Below are 15,946 nucleotides of genomic sequence, written 5' to 3' on the forward strand. Positions count from 1 at the left end.
ATTTAATTAGATGGGTGATCGGAAGGCATGTTTGACCTTACAAATGACTGTGCCCAAACATTTCCGAAACATATCGAACGTTTTAGTTGCAGTTTTCAGTAGTGTAAAATAATTGGTATATTTATCGTACCTCGTGTTATAAATGTAAATATAATATATTATTTTTTAGGTTCAATGTACTGGCATTGGTTTCACCAAGAACGATGAGCGAGAAGCGATTAGAGCTAGAAAACTGGAAACGAGTTGGGGCGTCCGGCTGCGACCGAAGCGAGTTTTTGAATGCGAGTTTGACGTTTTAAACACCGTATTTAAGGTTAATAAGGTCTACAAGCTTCGAGAAGGAGGTCAACCGCCGAATCCAACTCGGTTGGGCAGCGTTCGGGAAACTACGTAATGTCTTTTCGTCCGACATACCTCAGTGCCTCAAGACGAAAGTCTTTAATCAATGTGTGTTACCAGTGATGACTTACGGCTCCGAAACGTGGTCTTTCACTATCGGCCTCATCTCAAAATTCAAAGTCGCTCAGCGAGCTATGGAGAGGGCTATGCTCGGAGTTTCTCTGCGTGATCGAATCAAAAATGAGGAGATCCGTAGACGAACTAAAGTCACCGACATAGCCCACCGGATTAGCAAGCTGAAGTGGCAATGGGCAGGCCACATTGCGCGCAGAGAAGATGGCCGATGGGGTCGAAAAGTGCTCGAGTGGAGACCACGGACTAGCAAACGCAGCGTAGGACGTCCACCCACAAGATGGACGGACGACCTTGTTAAGGCCGCCGGAAGACGCTGGATGCGGATCGCTTCCAACCGGTACGAGTGGAGGTCCAAGGGGGAGGCCTATGTTCAGCAGTGGACGTCTTATGGCTGAGATGATGATGATGATAATGATGATGATGAAGGTCTACAAGCAAATATCAGCCTTCGTGAATTAAGTATTGTAACCTTAGTCACAGAATAGAAGTACAGTGGAACCTCGATAGCACGGATCTCAAGGGAAACGCCAAAACTTCGTGTTAACGAGGTTTTATCTTATAGAGTGCATCGACTTAGAGAGGTTCTTGTAGGTTTTTGTTAGTCTTAAAAACACATTAAAATTCGTGTTAGGCAGGTGATTATACATAGAAACGTAAAAATACAGTTTCTTTTTTTTTGAGTTACAGAGGTTCGTTAGTAATATCGATATAGATGTGGTATAAAACAATACGACTATTTTTTCTAGTTGCATGGTCTCTCCGACCGCCAAGCGAACATCGCTTAGCGAGTACCTACCGCTAAGCGACTTTATCGTTGACAGCTTTTATCGCTGCGAGTAAAGAGTGCAAAGAGAGTCCTCGCCGGCAATGTGAACAGCCAGCGATCAACTATTAATATAGGTACCTATCTATTGTCTTTTACCGACACGGAATCTCTATCTTATCGCTTACACGCCCTTGGTGCTTGAACTAGTGCATATCCATACTTAATAATATAAAGGCGAAAGTGTGGCTATCTGTTTGTCTGTCTTGTCTGTTACGCTTCACTCTTAAGCCACTGAACCGATTTATTTGAAATAGGTATGGTATAGAGATTGTCTGAGTCCCGAAGAAGGACATAGGATAGTTTTTATTCCAGAAATCATCCCTTAAAGGGGTGGAACTTTGTATGGGGACTTAACACAAACTGGACAACAAACTTTGTCAATAGGAACTGTCCCGCCCGCGCGGTGTAGCACCGGCGCTGGTGCACGATTTAGTTGGGTACCGTAGAGTTTCGTATCTTTGCCTGCGATACCTATTTTCGCCTAGTTTGACATAAGTTGCCATTAACAAAATGTTTCTAATGTAAGCCTTACATAAAACTGCTAAATACAAAGTTTTTTTTACGGGTGTCAATATTCTTCAAACATTCTGCGGCTAACTTCACACAGTTGACCTTTAGTGAGGTTTTTTCGCGACGCCGACCACACGTTTTTATAAACCTGTGTTTTAACTTCAGTTTTAAACGGTGATACGGACCCCGTAATGTTAAACTTTTTACATGATTATATCCTATAACTATCTCTTTTTCATATGAAACTATTATTTAATGGTTAGCTCACGTTTAGAAGTCACAATTGGATAAAACGTTGGAGAGGGTACTTTGCGTCCATCTTGTTGCCAAATTTCGCCTACCCCTAGGGTTGACAAATTTTTTGTACCACATTCATTGGTGAATGACATTATTTGTTTCCAAATTTAAATATTTTCTTATGTTTAGTTATTTTAGTTTACGCTATATGCAAATGTTTATTTCTACTCTTACCGATATTGAGTATTAGGTACCAAATAGGTATTTTTATGTCTCACTTTGTGTAAATAAGGTTGATTTGATGTCAATTACGATAATAACAACAATTTTGCAACAATTAAACAATTTTGTTAAAAATAATTATTTTTTTAACTTATAAACCATTACTCCCCTTTATTTGACATGTTGGTTAATTTTGGCAGCCCTAGCTTCATTATAGAAAATGTATGAAAACGACTTCAGACTGTTACCTAACTTCGCCTACTACCCCGTTTTTTAAATATATGCCTAGTCTGGTATAGTTAAGGTTCATGGTATATTAGCGTATTCCAAGGAGATGCGACTTAACATGTCTAAGTCACAGAAAAGTAAGTATTAACGGAAAGGCATGCCATAGGCGAAGATTGGGAAAAATACCCACACATCGCCTATTGCCTTTGGGGCCATTTATTACCAACTTAACCAATAAAATTCAAAGTTTTAGTGGTGTATACTGATAGTTAGGAATCCTAAAAAACCTTTTTTCGCCTTAAATTTTGCTTTCAAATTTGAGAGATATTTTGAGAAAAGTGTCAAAACCCAGGCGAAGATACGCAACTCTATGGTACATAGAGATAGTTTGAGTCCCGGGGAATTACAAAGGGTAGTTTTCATTCAAGAAATCACCCTTTAACTGATTGAATAAAATAATAGCTACCTATCTAAATTAATAATTCCACGCTGAAGAAGTCGCGGGGAAAAGCTAGTATATATATAACAGAGATGAGCCACTGAAAATATTATTGATACACAATTATGTAGACACCTAACCTATTTTATATTAAGTAAGGATATATTATTATCACTGCCAAAATAAGGTTAAAGGTGCCGCCCTGTAGTAGTAGAAGGTATTGTGATAAATATTTTTTTCTTTCATATATATACTATGGACATTCCTCGATGGCACCAAGTTGCAACCAGAAAGCGATGATCACACGGCAAATCAAATCCTGAAGACTATAGCATTAGCAGCCACGTCAAAGGAAGATATATATACCTACCTATTCAAAGAATGTTTATTGATCCTATTTGAAAGCAATCCTACAATCATGATCATACATACACGCTATATTTGTTAAGATTGTTGTTATTTAATTACCCTGTGATTAATAATTTAATTTATTTAAGGCCAACAAAGGATCAATTTCGTCATTTCAATTTAAATCTTACAACAAATGTTAGTAGGATACACGTACAAACTTATTAACTAACTACATATTTACAGATGATGGTGTAATAACAACAATTTTGACAAATTTGGCGTGTATGACCATAGTCCATAATTGTAGGATTGCTTTCAAATAGGATGCCATATACAGGGTGGAAAGATAAGTCGGGCCCTGGAGGGAAACTACCATAAATCCTTAAGCTGGCTCATTTTACTTAAAGGAGACATTCCTTTATTTTTAAAAAGAAACAAAACTTGGTACAAAGCGAAATTTTTATGGTAGTCTCATTGCGGCCTTTGTATTAGAACAATAATAATCCAACCAAAATTTCGGGTCGACAATTGAGTCCAGGCCTGCTACCAAAACCTGATGTCCTATTTAAGGTGAGGCGGCACTAAACATAGGTCCGCTCGTGCATGGAATACTGCTGCCACTGGCTATCAAATTTGCTGCAGACTTTTTTTGGTCCGACTATCAACTGGCAGCCCTGGACTCGATAGAGCGCCGGGCTCATATACTTTTTGGCGATGGCTGTCAAATCAAAGTTACAAAGCCTCGATCATATCATCGCCGACGAGTTACATGTCTATCGGTGTTCTATCGGATATATTCTAGGGAGTGCGCAAAAGAATGTGTTATTCCCACTAGTTACCACCAAGTTCTTACCAGTGGTAACTACTGGGCATTTTTTCCCACCTTTTACCACTGGTAAAAAAAAATCCCACTAGTTACCACCAACTCGGCTTGGTGGTAACTACTGGGAATTTTTATTCCCAGTAGTTACCACCAAAATATTGTTAGAATTCAATACTAATAAAAACAGTATAAATAATTTAGTATAAATGTAGCGTGCTGCTATAAATAATTATGTGTCGGTTAGTGATTCAGTAAACTGCTTTAAAAGTGATCAAAAATATTAAAACAGTTTTACCGGTATAAGTGTAAAAACTAAAATAGAAGAGTCTCATTCTAGTTAACTAGAAATTAACTTATTATCCGAATAAAATTTATCTTATTAACTGTAAATTGAATTACATATTTATACAAACGAACAAACCAATCAGTCAAAAACGGACATAACTGATTTCGGTTTATTATTTAGAGCTACTTCATTTCGTTCTATTATAAGTATTATAACACGACGCAGAGCTGGAATATGTAGGTATTCATAATTTGTAGTCAGGCTAAATAAAAGGGCATGGTTGTTATTAAAACCGCTTAGGGCGCGCTTCGGATGGGCTGACGGCTGACTGCTCGGACTAACCAGCGTAGGTTCGCATTCCAATTACGCTCGGGTAGTACATCGCTCGGTCATGTTACACTGGTTGGCTCGATTGCTTAAACACCCACGCTAGCGGGATGGTAATAACACTCTACCAGTGGGGCATCAGTAGTCAGAGGGTACACTTCTTTTTTTTTATTTAACTTTTATTCTTTTGGAAAATATGTTTATTGGAAGACCGTGTAAGTAATTAAAATCGCATAAAACAACCTTAAATTGAGTTTTGAGAATTGTACGTTTGTATAAATATGTAATTCAATTTACAGCTAAAAAGATAAATTTAATCCGGATAATAAGTTAATTTCTTCTTAACTAGAATGAGACTCTTCTACTTTAGTGTTTACGCTTATACCGGTAAAACTGCTTTAATATGTTTGATCACTTTTAAAGTAGTTTACTGAATCACTAACTGATGCATAATTATTTATTTCAGCACGCTACATTTATACTTTACTATTTATACTGTTTTTATTAGTATTGCATTCTAGCAATATTTTGGTGGTAACAACAGGGAAAAAAAATCCCACCTTTTACCAGTGGTAACTAGTGGGAATAAAAATTCCCAGTAGTTACCAGTGGTTTACCACAGGTGGGAAAAAAATTCCCAGTAGTTACCACCCGTAAGAACTTGGTGTTAACTAGTGGGAATAACCCAAAAGAAATGCACGACCTGATCCCACCTTTCCCTTTTCATCATCGGACGTCATAGAGGTACAATAATACACCATGTTTTTTTTATTTCCGTTAAATTCAAGGGTGCATTCCTGAGCTTAAATCAAATTACTTTCTCAAAGACACCAATATTCTAATTAACTCAATTTCGGAGATAATAAATAATTTATTTTTTTCCTATAAGGCCTCTACAAGCGTGTACACTTGCCTTAGTGCCGGTTTACATATTGATAAGTGTTTAGAATGAGTTTATACATCTGCTATTAAACTTAAGTACAATCTCGGTCGATTGATGTTCAAAATAACATTGACATGTCACAGATTTCAATTGTTTGGTTGAGTTAAATGTAATGCCCGTGTTACTACAACGCTATGTGCTACATTTAATTAGTAGAGTTTCGTATCTTCGCCTGTGTTTTGGCACTTTTCTCAAAAAATCTCTCAAGTTAGAAAGGATTTTAATCCGTTAAGGCCAAAAAACGTTTTTTAGTGATCCTAACTATCAGTATACACCACTAAAACTTTGAATTTCATTGGTTAAGTTGGTAATAAATGGCCCCAAAGGCAATAGGCGATGTTTGGGTATTTTTCCCAATCTTCGCCTATGGCATGCCTTGCCGCTAATACTCACTTTTCTGTGACCTACACATGTCAAGCCGTATCTCCTTGGAATGTGCTAATATACTATAAACCTTAACTACACCAGACGAGGCATATATTTAAAAAACGGGGTAGTAGGCGAAGTTTGGTAACAGTCTGAAGTTGTTTTCATACATTTTCTATAATGAAGCTAGGGCTGCCAAAAATTAACCAACATGCCAAATAAAGGAGAGTAATGGTTTATAAGTAAAAAAAAATAATTATTTTTAACAAAATTGTTTAATTGTTGCAAAATTGTTGTTATTATCGTAATTGACATCAAACCAACCTTATTTACACAAAGTGAGACATAAAAATACCTATTTGGCACCTACTCAATATCAGTAAGAGTAGAAATAAACATTTGCATAAAGCATAAACTAAAATAACCAAACATAAGAGAATATTTAAATTTGGAAACAAATAATGTCATCCACCAATGAATATGGTACAAAAAATTTGTCAACCCTAGGGGTAGGCGAAATTTGGCAACATGATGGACGCAAAGTACCCTCACCAACGTTTTATCCAATTGTGACTTCTAAACGTAAGCTAGCCATTAAATAATAGTTTCATATGAAAAAAAGATAGTTATAGGATATAATCATGTAAAAAGTTTAACATTACGGGTCCGTATCACCGTTTAAAACTGAAGTTAAAACACTGGTTTGAAAAAACGTGTGGTTGGCGTCACGAAAAAACCTCACTAAAGGTCAACTGTGTGAAGTTAGCCGCAGAATGTTCCAAGAATCTTGACACCCGTAAAAAATACTTTGTATTTAGCAGTTTTATGTAAGGCTTACATTAGAAACATTTTGTTAATGGCAACTTATGTCAAACTAGGCGAAATTAGGTAGCGCAGGCAAAGATACGAAACTCTACCTACGCCATTTAGTTCTCTTAAGGTGGCCACTGACGAGCCTTCCAACAGTCTAAATAGCGTGGCTGCAATCCAAAATCGGTCCGTGAATGTCAAAAACGTACAATGTTTAATATTAGGATGCCTTCCATTTGGATGAATCCATTGTAACGGCATCCATTTGGAAGGCTCGTCAGTGGCCTGCTTTAAACGTACTTATCCATACCCCGAAGGTAACGGAATTCAATAAAAACACGGTGTATAGAGATGACACGGGGGAGGGGCTAAACGACCGAACCAGATGCACTTATGGTAATTTCAGTAGGAGTAGCAGAGAAAGCGGTATTATTGCTTGTCCTTGTCACAGTCTCACTTTTTGTTTGTTCCCCACCAAAATTTATTTATATGGTTTATGGTGGGCAACAAATAACCCGACCGAATTATGTATGCTAGTTTTAAGGTATTTATCTATGGGCCAACAGTTGCCTGAAAATAAATGTTTTCATTTCATTTATGGTTAATTTAATGGTCAAATGAATACAAAACAAATGTACTCAAATTGTACTATCTACAAGCACATCAAAATGTGACAGTGGTACTGCAAAAATCGCTGTCATGGTTAAAAAAGGTGAACCTAAGGGCTGATTTAGACGGCGCGCGAACTCGCATGCGAGTTTCATTACATTGCGGTTAGTTGTTATGCACAACAATCGTAATGAACAATAAAAGTACGAACCAAAACCGTGCGAGTACATTTTTTAAAAACATAAGTAAGTACATAAAAGTACATTTCTTTTCATGAATATGTACCGCAAAAGAAATAATAAAATCATCCGTGGACGTGCTGTATAGTACCAAACCTTTCCATCAGGTGTGACTAGAGCCAATCCCCGTTTAGTTTATTATAAAAAATATATATACAAAGAGTACTATTGTATTATTTCAGTAGTTAGTGCCTATACCCAAAGTGCGACATAAAATAGTAGAAATTAAATAAACAAACTAAAAATATTCGATACTAAATTTATGCCATTTTTAAGCATTTTACGTCAAAAAAGGGACAGTAACGTAGAAAGTGGCGCCCTCATTTATATTCTACTGGTTTTTGTCACACTGTAATTTGAGGCAGGAAATAGGCAATATTACGTAGAACCCTGCGTAGAGGGCGTTAATAGTACATCCCAGGGCCTACCGCGAAACACGTAAATCGAAATATCGTTTTCTGCCTCTATCACTCATGGCCATTCGATCGACAGAGAGGCAGATAACGAAATTTCGATTATCGCGTTTTGCGGTAGCCTATCTGTAAACATAGGTACTGTAAGCAAATCACCTTGATGCATCAATGTCATAGTGAAAATTGTCGGGAGACTCGGGGGGATCAGGGCTTTGCACATAGCAAGACCGAGCCGGGCCCGCACCGTGCCACTCCCGAGCCCTGGTGATGACATAAAGGTGGCCACTGACGAACCTTCCAACAGTCCAAATAGCGTGGCTACATTCCAAAATCGGTCCGTGAATGTCAAAAACGTACAATGTTTAGTATTAGGATGCCGTCCATTTGGATGAATCCATTGTAACGGCATCCATTTGGAAGGCTCGTCAGTGGCCTGCTTAACGCTTTGCATAGAAAAGGAAGCTCCGGTAGCTCCGGCGGCCCGGCCACCCGGTCTAACGTGAGTCATCCTAAACTGGAAAAAAACCGGAAAAAATGTGTTGTTTTTTGTGTGAGCATTGCATTTGTTTTTTTCCGGGATTTTCATCCCTAATTCCACCCAGTAATAAAAACTGACTTTTCTAAATATGGTTTAATTACAACTTGCGTGAATAGGCATTTTTGAGCGTTCATAGGTGAATGTGTGGAGCGAGCATTATTTGACGTGTAGGTGTGGGTTCAACAAAAAGAACGCTTGTCAATAAGGCGTTCGTGCTGTTAAAATTCAATTAATAATAGCCTTTATCGACCATCAACAGTGTAGTCCCCTTTTGATTGAGGGAAATTGTCACGTATAGTTCCACTACTCGCCGCCGCACCGTGAATAGCGCGTTAGTTAATCTATCGCTCACAAGATGTCATTAATTCCTGTAAACGTATATATTGAAAAAAAAAAGCTTTACTCTATGCTATAAAATACCCTTTCTCACGTCAAAAACTCCAAGATGGTGCCCAAGCCCATGGACAAAAAAGTCTAGCGATAGTATCCACGCCTGTCAAAATTTGACATTAGCAATCCACAGTTAGGTGACAACCGAACCAAACCGACTTAACCGACCTACCCCGAGTTCAAAGTCATTATAAACCGTATAGTAGTAATAAAACAAAGTTGATTTTTTCTTACTTATTTTTCGATCACAAGTTTGCGATAGAACGCGATTCCATTGAACAATGCGATACAATCATCTGTTGATGTGATGTTGATTTGAAATGTCAGCTTTGCACAAGTGGAATAAGGCCCCTGATCTCTATAAACTCTGTAGCTATTTGATTGAAAAGGTAAAGTTTTTGTATAAATAAATCATTAGGTACATATTATGTATATAACTGTACTTATAATAATACATAAATAATTAAAAGGTGATTTATTAATAAACTCGTTAAAATATATTATGCAATTTTTGTTTACTAATTCCTACGTCAGTTTTCAATAATGATCAAACACAAAACTGTGTTCACGTCTTTCCTGTAGACATTCCCAAAAGTAAAGGGCTATAAAGGTTAATTTTATTAATTAACCCTTATCCACATGGAAAAGGTTACCCCTTTTATTTGGATAAACCTATGATAAAATCATTACCTAAATGCCCACAACGCTAACTGTTAACCATTGTCCACAGGAGAGAAACCTTGTCTGTTCGTCAGAACTGTACCTACAGTATTCCCTCCTATGCCTAATTAATGTGTGCATTTTAGTCATTAGCAAGTAGGTAGGTAACGTCAAATGGGAGAAGTTCCAACTAGAAACTGGTGAATAATTACGTAGATAAGTTAGAAATTGAGCTAGTTAAATTTCTGCAGCTATTCACACTAGGAGGCATCTAAACTCTTAAAAATATGCTACAAATTTAGCATTTACTACTCGCAGTACGATTACCTATTGGTGCGAACAAAAACATTGCTAGAATCTATATCAATCAAACAAATTTTTAAAGAGCGAATGCCGCCTTAATAGATTCAGGTAAAAAATGGTGTATCGAGAAAACTATCTATTCGCATTGCAAAATTTTTATGTAAGTATGATGGCAGAATATTCCTGTACATGTTGTGCCATATTTATATATATATATATATATATTGATTATACTACTCGGGTTTTTTACCTATTCATAAGAACTTGCAGATCCTAGATACTATAATAGAACACTCGATCCCTTAGTTCACTTAGATTAGGTCAATGAAAACAGCTCAAGTCAAGTTGGCTTAGCAGTAGCTAGTTACTAAGTTAAGACTTGAGTTTACGCTTAGACAAGTAGCGAACCTGAATAGAATTAGGTACATTGTACGTAATTGTAATATAGACAATAATAATATTTCGTGCAACAGGTAGGTACATACTAGTATTATAGGGGTTCTTAAAATTGAAGGGCCAAAGTTTGTTTTGATATCACTGCCAGTGATTTACTTGACAAATAGAAATAAACTATTTTAGACAAAAATTGGACATCAGTTCACAGGTTATCATTTAAAACTTCTAAACACGTAATAATTATGTTAATAATAAACCACCTAAAAAAAAAAAAACCACCTACGCCTTAGGTACGTCCTACTACTGGGGACATGCCTCCTCTCAACATAGCCTATCCTAACTTTAGCTTTCATAATCTGCATCAAAGTAATACGCTTGCTTTTGTCAAATTTTAATAATTATTAAAAAAAAAAAAAACCACCTACGCCTTAGGTACGTCCTACTACTGGGGACATGCCTCCTCTCAACATAGCCTATCCTAACTTTAGCTGTCATAAACTGCATCAAAGCAATACGCTTGCTTTGTAAAATTTTAATAATTATTTAATTTATTCAGAAAATCTCCTTAAGACTAAAATAAAAATCTCCTTCCATTTACATTGTAGCGCCACATCTCTGATGCGTAAGATTACCCAAATCGTTTTACGCGAGCATCGAATTAAATTAAAGTGATGAAGCGAACATTTCACCCTTTTAGAGGTCCTCTCAACACCTGCGTTGCCTGAATTATGTAAATATTTTTTACTCCGTCCCTCGTGACCTGTTTATATCTACGCCACTTTTAGAGGCCGCGCCCGTAAAGGAGGCTTTTTGGCGCTTCTTGAAACTCGGACGAGTTCGCAACATTAGAAGTTTTGCGTTCACAGGAGGCGAGTTATGTGGCGTTTCACGTTTATACAATATCACAAAAAAACATTAAAAAATAGTAATCTAAAGAGAGTTTTACATACATACATATATGTACGCCTAGCAATGTACAAATTGCAGAACATTCCCAAAAAGCGGAAACGTTCTCGAGAATGTTCTCAGAACATTCCTGCAATATGGAAATTATTGTTTAAACAAGAGAATATACTTGAAATAAAGTTTAAATAGGCATAACTTAAAACTAAATATTATTATGCATATATTATTGTCTATTACAGTTAGCTATTTTGTTGATGTGATAAGTTTACCAATAAATTGCTTAAATTCTCACTGTATTTCAGAGAACATTTCGACTTTCGACAATTTTTTCCAAAAAAAAAATATTTCTTCATTAGAATCTAGAGGCCTCTATCTCCCGCTATGCCAAATCTCAGCGCGCTCGGACCAACTTGAAAAAATTAAAAAAAAAAGTCGGCCATTTTGATTTTTTTAAATGCAGTTTGTTTTGTCTCGGGGCCCTCTATGACATTTGGTCGAGCACCCCCCACCTATTACGCACCGTTTAAAAGTTGCCATACAAAATAAAAGTGGCCAGTTTTCCCGCAATTGTAGCATTTTTCCAAAAAAAAATTTTCATAGGTATCTAGGGGACCCCGAGATTCTTTGACAAAAATTTCAGCGCGCTAGGACAAAATTAAAAAAGTTAAAAAAAAAAGTCGGCCATATTGAAAAAAAATGGCGGCGTCAAAAACTGCCAGGGTCCCTCTATGACATTTGGTCGAGCACCCCCCACCTAAGTCTGACCGTTTGGCCGGGCCGTCATACATTTTTCTGACCGGAAGCGGACGAACAAAAGTCGGAATTTTCTGGGGGTAATGACTACACCTAAACTATCGTGAATATTCATGGTATAAACTACGATAAATAAATAAATCCTCGTTCTCGAGAACATTCTCAGAAGTTACCGAGAAATTCTCATGTGGAAAGTTTCGCAAATTTGGAAAGTTCTCGTGCGTGCATTGCTATGTACGCCTATTTCCCGGAGGGGTAGGCAGAGACCACGGATTTTCACTTGCAATGATAGTTCAACCTATTTTTATTTTATTCCTAATATTTTTTATTCCACTTAATTACTTACTAATACTAACATAGGTATAAGTGTTAATTTGGCACTTAAGTTTGTTATAGAAACTGCTGTCACAAGCTGCCTAGAGCACTCACTAAAGCAGCCCAATTTACTCATTCCTAAAAAGAGTTTTAGAAAACGCTCATAATTTCTCTGAAACTTTAACAACACACTACCACGCGTATTCGGGAAACGAGATAATCACAAGATCTAGAAACGATATAGAGATCAACTAAATTTACATTAGATATCGACTAGATGTGACTTGGATATCTAAGTCATAACTTGTCGAAATCGTTCAAGAGGACCTCCAGAATCGCGGAAACGTCAAATTTGACATATCTATCTTACAAATATCTTTAAATTATCCATATCGTAACTTGTTGAGGTCTAGTAGAGATCTAATACATTTTTAGAATCGAGCCGTACGTCCCTGTTTGCTATTCATTTACTAGGAGGTCATGTCCTTATAAGTACCTTGTTTACGCTTAGGGACGATTTTCCAGTTACCATTTAAGGCGGTTATCACACTGGATGCAAGTCGCACGTCGCTCCGATGCTTGACCCTGCTATGCGCGTATTATAACGACATCCGCTTGCACATCGGAGCGACGTGCGAGTCGCATCCAGTTTGATAACCGCCTAATTCGTCCGATAACTATTCCAAAGAATTAAGTTATAAGAATGACATAATTATGAGAATCGTGTTATCAATGAAATAAATCATATTTGTCTGTATAGGAACTGAAAAATCGGTAAGTACTTAGTGTTTTCATGTCCAGCTTGTTTTTGAAAAATAAAAAAGTATTAGGCTTTCCAAATTAAAAATAATAAGTCATAAAAAATATAATTTAAATCTTTTTACAAAAAAAGTCATAACTAAGCAGGCAGAGTTTTAGATAAGACCTAGGGAGTGCGGGTTGGGCGTATACCGCATCGATCCATTGCTGCCAACGTTGGTATGCTAGTTGTAGCACTCGCACGTCGTATCACTGACGCACCGGCCATACTTGTAGCCGAGGGCGTGGCAGACGGCCTGGCAGCCGCTGTTATTACACGTCATCAGTCGCGCCATCGGGATGTACAGCTTCTCTGACAACATGGCTGCCTGGGCCAAGGGTGCATCTGTTAAGAAAAAAATTGGTATGACTCCCGCGAATTGAGCAAAAATTAGCGCGGACGCTCCGGCGGTGGATTGAGCTCCCTTCCGAGGTTTTCTACAGTATGGGGTTCTTCAAAAAAGGAGTGTACAGGTTTGTAAAAGGTCGACAACGCGCATGTTACACCTCTGGAGTTGCAGGCGTCCATAGGCTACGGTGACTGCTTACCATCAGGCGGGCCGTATGCTTGTTTGCCACCGATGTGGTATAAAATAAAATATTTTTTTATTGCAGATTCTAGTGTTGGTAGGAACTAGAGTCCTTTGAGTCAGAATTGGAAGAAATTGGCTCGTTTCTACGAGACTCAGCGCTTAAAAAACTTCTTTTAAGATCCAACAAAGGACTCGACTCGGGACTTAAGAGCCCTTCAACGTGCACACTAGCGCCACTGCTAAATAATCGTGATTATTTAAATTTAACGACAGGTATTTAAAAAAGGGGGCTGCTACGGACTGTATTGTGTATTTTAAGTACCTTTTGAATACATCAAACTAGTTTTAATGTTGCTGGATTTGTCAATCTATGCGTCCAAAGTAAAAACGGCCGTTTTTGTTTTGAGTTCCTAGATCGACGAATCCAGTAACATAAAAACTAGTTTGATGTATTCAAAAGGTACTTAAATACACAATACAGTCCGTAGCGGCCCCCATTTTTAAATACCTGTCGTTAAATTTAAATAATCACGATTATTTAGCAGTGGCGCTAGTGTGCACGTTGAAGGGCTCTTAAGTCCCGAGTCGAGTCCTTTGTTGGATCTTTTTTAGAGCAACTCAAAAGGATTCGAGCCTCCGAATAAAGATTCCGTCAACAATTTTATAGGTTTTTCCTAAATAACAGTAATGAAATTAAGCGTTATTGTATGATTTGTGTACGTAATCCACAAATATTACATAAATACAATGCATTTCGAAATTGTTTGTAAAAAATCAAGAGTTCTCTGAAAGGACTCGAGTCTCTATAAAAGATTCGGGTCTCTAACAAGTTCAAAAGAACTCGAGTTTAGACATATTATAAGAGTCTGAAAAACCAAGTCGCGTCTTGAAGCAGAGGACTCAAAGTCCTAACCAACATTAGCAGGTACAGGGTAAATAAACAGAGAGGAATGGTAACAGTTTCTAACTATGTACTAGGTAGGTAATGAATTTGTCACAACTCTACAACGATCTGGAAGGTAATGATAAATCGGATCAGCGTGGTTATATTATTTTCTTCATTTAAATTCATGAAATTATATTTTATTTACATGTAGGTACCACATTACACGTCGGCTGAGCAACGAGGAAAAGTGTCGATTCTTTTGATGGTTATCCTCAAGGAAAACATAAATTGAACTTTGCCGTACTTTTACCACCAAAATTAAATAATGTACCTATGTATTTATCTAAAGGTACATAATGTATTTAAATGTAACAGGTAAGTACCTACATACTTAATTTTTACATTTTATCATCTCTTACTTTAACTTATTATTTAGGCCTCACAGTAATGATACAGACTTACCGTCAACTTCATTACTCTCCATGGCAGCAGAAAGGCTGTTGGGTGACATGAGGATCTTCGCCTGGGCCGCCATCACCGCCAAAGTCAAGAAAATTAAAAATTTCATTTTGTTAAAAATTTAAAAGGAACTTGACACGGGACTGATTGGTTCAGGAACGACTCGGGAACTGGTGTTGGGAGCGATGCATGTGCGCATTTATAAATGTATGTAAGGGGGTTTCACACTGACTTACTAAATAGTTAGTTAACCTGATACCTTTTTGAAAATAAGTACAAGAAAAATGTACCTAACCGGAGTGTAAATAGTGGGTTTTGGTAAAATATCTACTAAAGCCTGTATTCGACTTTATGATACCTCTCGTGGTATCATAAAATCGAATACAGGCTTTAGTAGATATTTGACAAAAAAGCATTAAGATGGCATTTGTGCCAAAATAAGCCATCCTAATTCCTACTGAAATTTTAAAAGTTAATGAAATTAACTATAAAATTCCAAGTCAAAACTTGTAACAATTTTTTTTTTGCACTTTTTGTTCGAGTTATACGTCGACAAAGATAATTAAGACTTATTAAAAACGAAAAAAGTATATGTACCAACCTATACACGCATTTTTAAAAAAATTAGAAAATTTCTCGACACGTTGTATCCAGAACCAATTAAAAAAAATTAATTATGATCATCGCGATGATGAAAAAATTAATAAAGGTTTGTTACACGTTACTTACTTACTCGTACACTCATGTGTGTTACACTCAAAAATTGTTACCTACTTGCGACATTTTCATTGTAGGGAAGACATACGACATCGACAGGTAATGTGTTCGCAGCTTTATAAATTAGAGGGTTAGTCAATGGTTAGTCACCATTGTCACCAACGGTTATTATGGAAGCGTATTTAGATT

General features: G+C 37.0%; 1 protein-coding gene and 1 long non-coding RNA gene across 2 annotated transcripts in view; both read right to left on the minus strand.

Moving 5' to 3' along the window:
- The window catches only part of LOC134666626 (uncharacterized), a 298,176-nt gene that overhangs the window by 10,599 nt on the left and 271,631 nt on the right, over positions 1-15,946 (minus strand). The window lies entirely within an intron of this gene.
- On the minus strand, positions 13,219-15,220 carry LOC134667021 (uncharacterized). Its single transcript, XM_063524328.1, has 2 exons — positions 15,044-15,220; positions 13,219-13,508 (listed from the first exon to the last, which is right to left on the minus strand). The coding sequence occupies exons 1-2, from the start codon at positions 15,147-15,149 to the stop codon at positions 13,348-13,350; spliced, it is 267 nt and encodes an 88-aa protein (XP_063380398.1). The 5' UTR covers positions 15,150-15,220; the 3' UTR covers positions 13,219-13,347.

The sequence above is a fragment of the Cydia fagiglandana genome, chromosome 8, assembly GCF_963556715.1.
Source record: "Cydia fagiglandana chromosome 8, ilCydFagi1.1, whole genome shotgun sequence".
Classification (NCBI taxonomy): Eukaryota; Metazoa; Arthropoda; class Insecta; order Lepidoptera; family Tortricidae; genus Cydia; species Cydia fagiglandana.

Excerpts from the sequence above, each read along its gene's own strand:
- LOC134667021 (XM_063524328.1), bottom strand. The coding sequence starts at position 15,149 with ATGAAATTTTTAATTTTCTTGACTTTGGCGGTGATGGCGGCCCAGGCG. Across the intron at positions 13,509-15,043 it reads GGAGAGTAATGAAGTTGACG|ATGCACCCTTGGCCCAGGCA; the intron begins GTAAGTCTGTAT and ends TTTTCTTAACAG.